Below are 997 nucleotides of genomic sequence, written 5' to 3' on the forward strand. Positions count from 1 at the left end.
CCAAGTGAGAATGTTACATGTGAAATTGAACACTACAGTAATAAAATCAAAAAGCATAGGCAAAAAGCGAGCCGATCCACTTTTCCATGTTGATAAGAGCCTTAAAATGAAAAAAATAATGGGACAAAAAGAAGTCATAGGACATTTAGATAGATAAAAATGTGATTAATTGCGAGTTAACTATGGCAATAATGCGATTAATGGTGATTACATATTTAATCGTTTGACAGCACTAGTTTTATGATATTATAAATACAGTTTTTTCATGCTGAATGTTGCTTCACAGGGAGCCAGTGTTTGTCTGTCATTATCTGGTCTGCATGTTTTTGCAGCAGGAATTCTCTTAGTGATAAATCCTGTAATCTGAGACTCATAGCTGGGGTTTTTACCCATGTGGTAGGGTTGTGCATTGGCAGCTGCCTCACTTTCTTCCTGACTCTCTCCCTCTCTCCATCTCCCATTTCGCAGGCTGCCTGATAGATGGACGTAAGTTTGACTCATCTCGTGACAGGGACAAGCCTTTCAGGTTCAAGATTGGCAAACAGGAAGTGATCCGAGGCTGGGAAGAGGGTGTAGTGCAGGTAGGCGGGAGAACTGAATATCTGCTGCACAAGGTCCCCCATACCGACCTTTGGTTCAGCTTGTTCCTGTTTTGAATGACATAATTTCTGTCATTTTAGGGGTGGTTGGGTAGGTGTGTGAATGGGAGTGTGTGGGTGTGTGTGTGTGGATGTGTGGGTGTGTATGAAGCACTTTGTGCTACATTTTTATGTATGAAAAGTGCTACATAAATAAAGTCTGAATGATTGATTGATTTATTTAAGGCAGTCTTGTGTTGTCTTCCCGTCAAAATTGAAAATCAACACTTTTGTTGAAGCTTTTTTACGATGTTTTTAACTTTTTCTCACGTTTTTGTCCCTTTTTTTTAACACTTTTGACTCTTTTTATAATGTTTGCCACTGTTTTTGACGTTTAACACTACGTAACACTAACTTAT

At 38.9% G+C, this 997-nt stretch overlaps 1 protein-coding gene across 1 annotated transcript in view; it reads left to right on the forward strand.

Moving 5' to 3' along the window:
* The window catches only part of fkbp1ab (FKBP prolyl isomerase 1Ab), an 11,893-nt gene that overhangs the window by 5,943 nt on the left and 4,953 nt on the right, over nucleotides 1–997 (forward strand). The window contains exon 3 of the mRNA XM_032521062.1: nucleotides 469–581. Coding sequence (XP_032376953.1) covers nucleotides 469–581 — 113 coding nt within the window. The remainder of the gene's footprint in view (nucleotides 1–468; nucleotides 582–997) is intronic.

This window comes from Etheostoma spectabile, chromosome 7, assembly GCF_008692095.1.
Source record: "Etheostoma spectabile isolate EspeVRDwgs_2016 chromosome 7, UIUC_Espe_1.0, whole genome shotgun sequence".
NCBI lineage: Eukaryota > Metazoa > Chordata > Actinopteri > Perciformes > Percidae > Etheostoma > Etheostoma spectabile.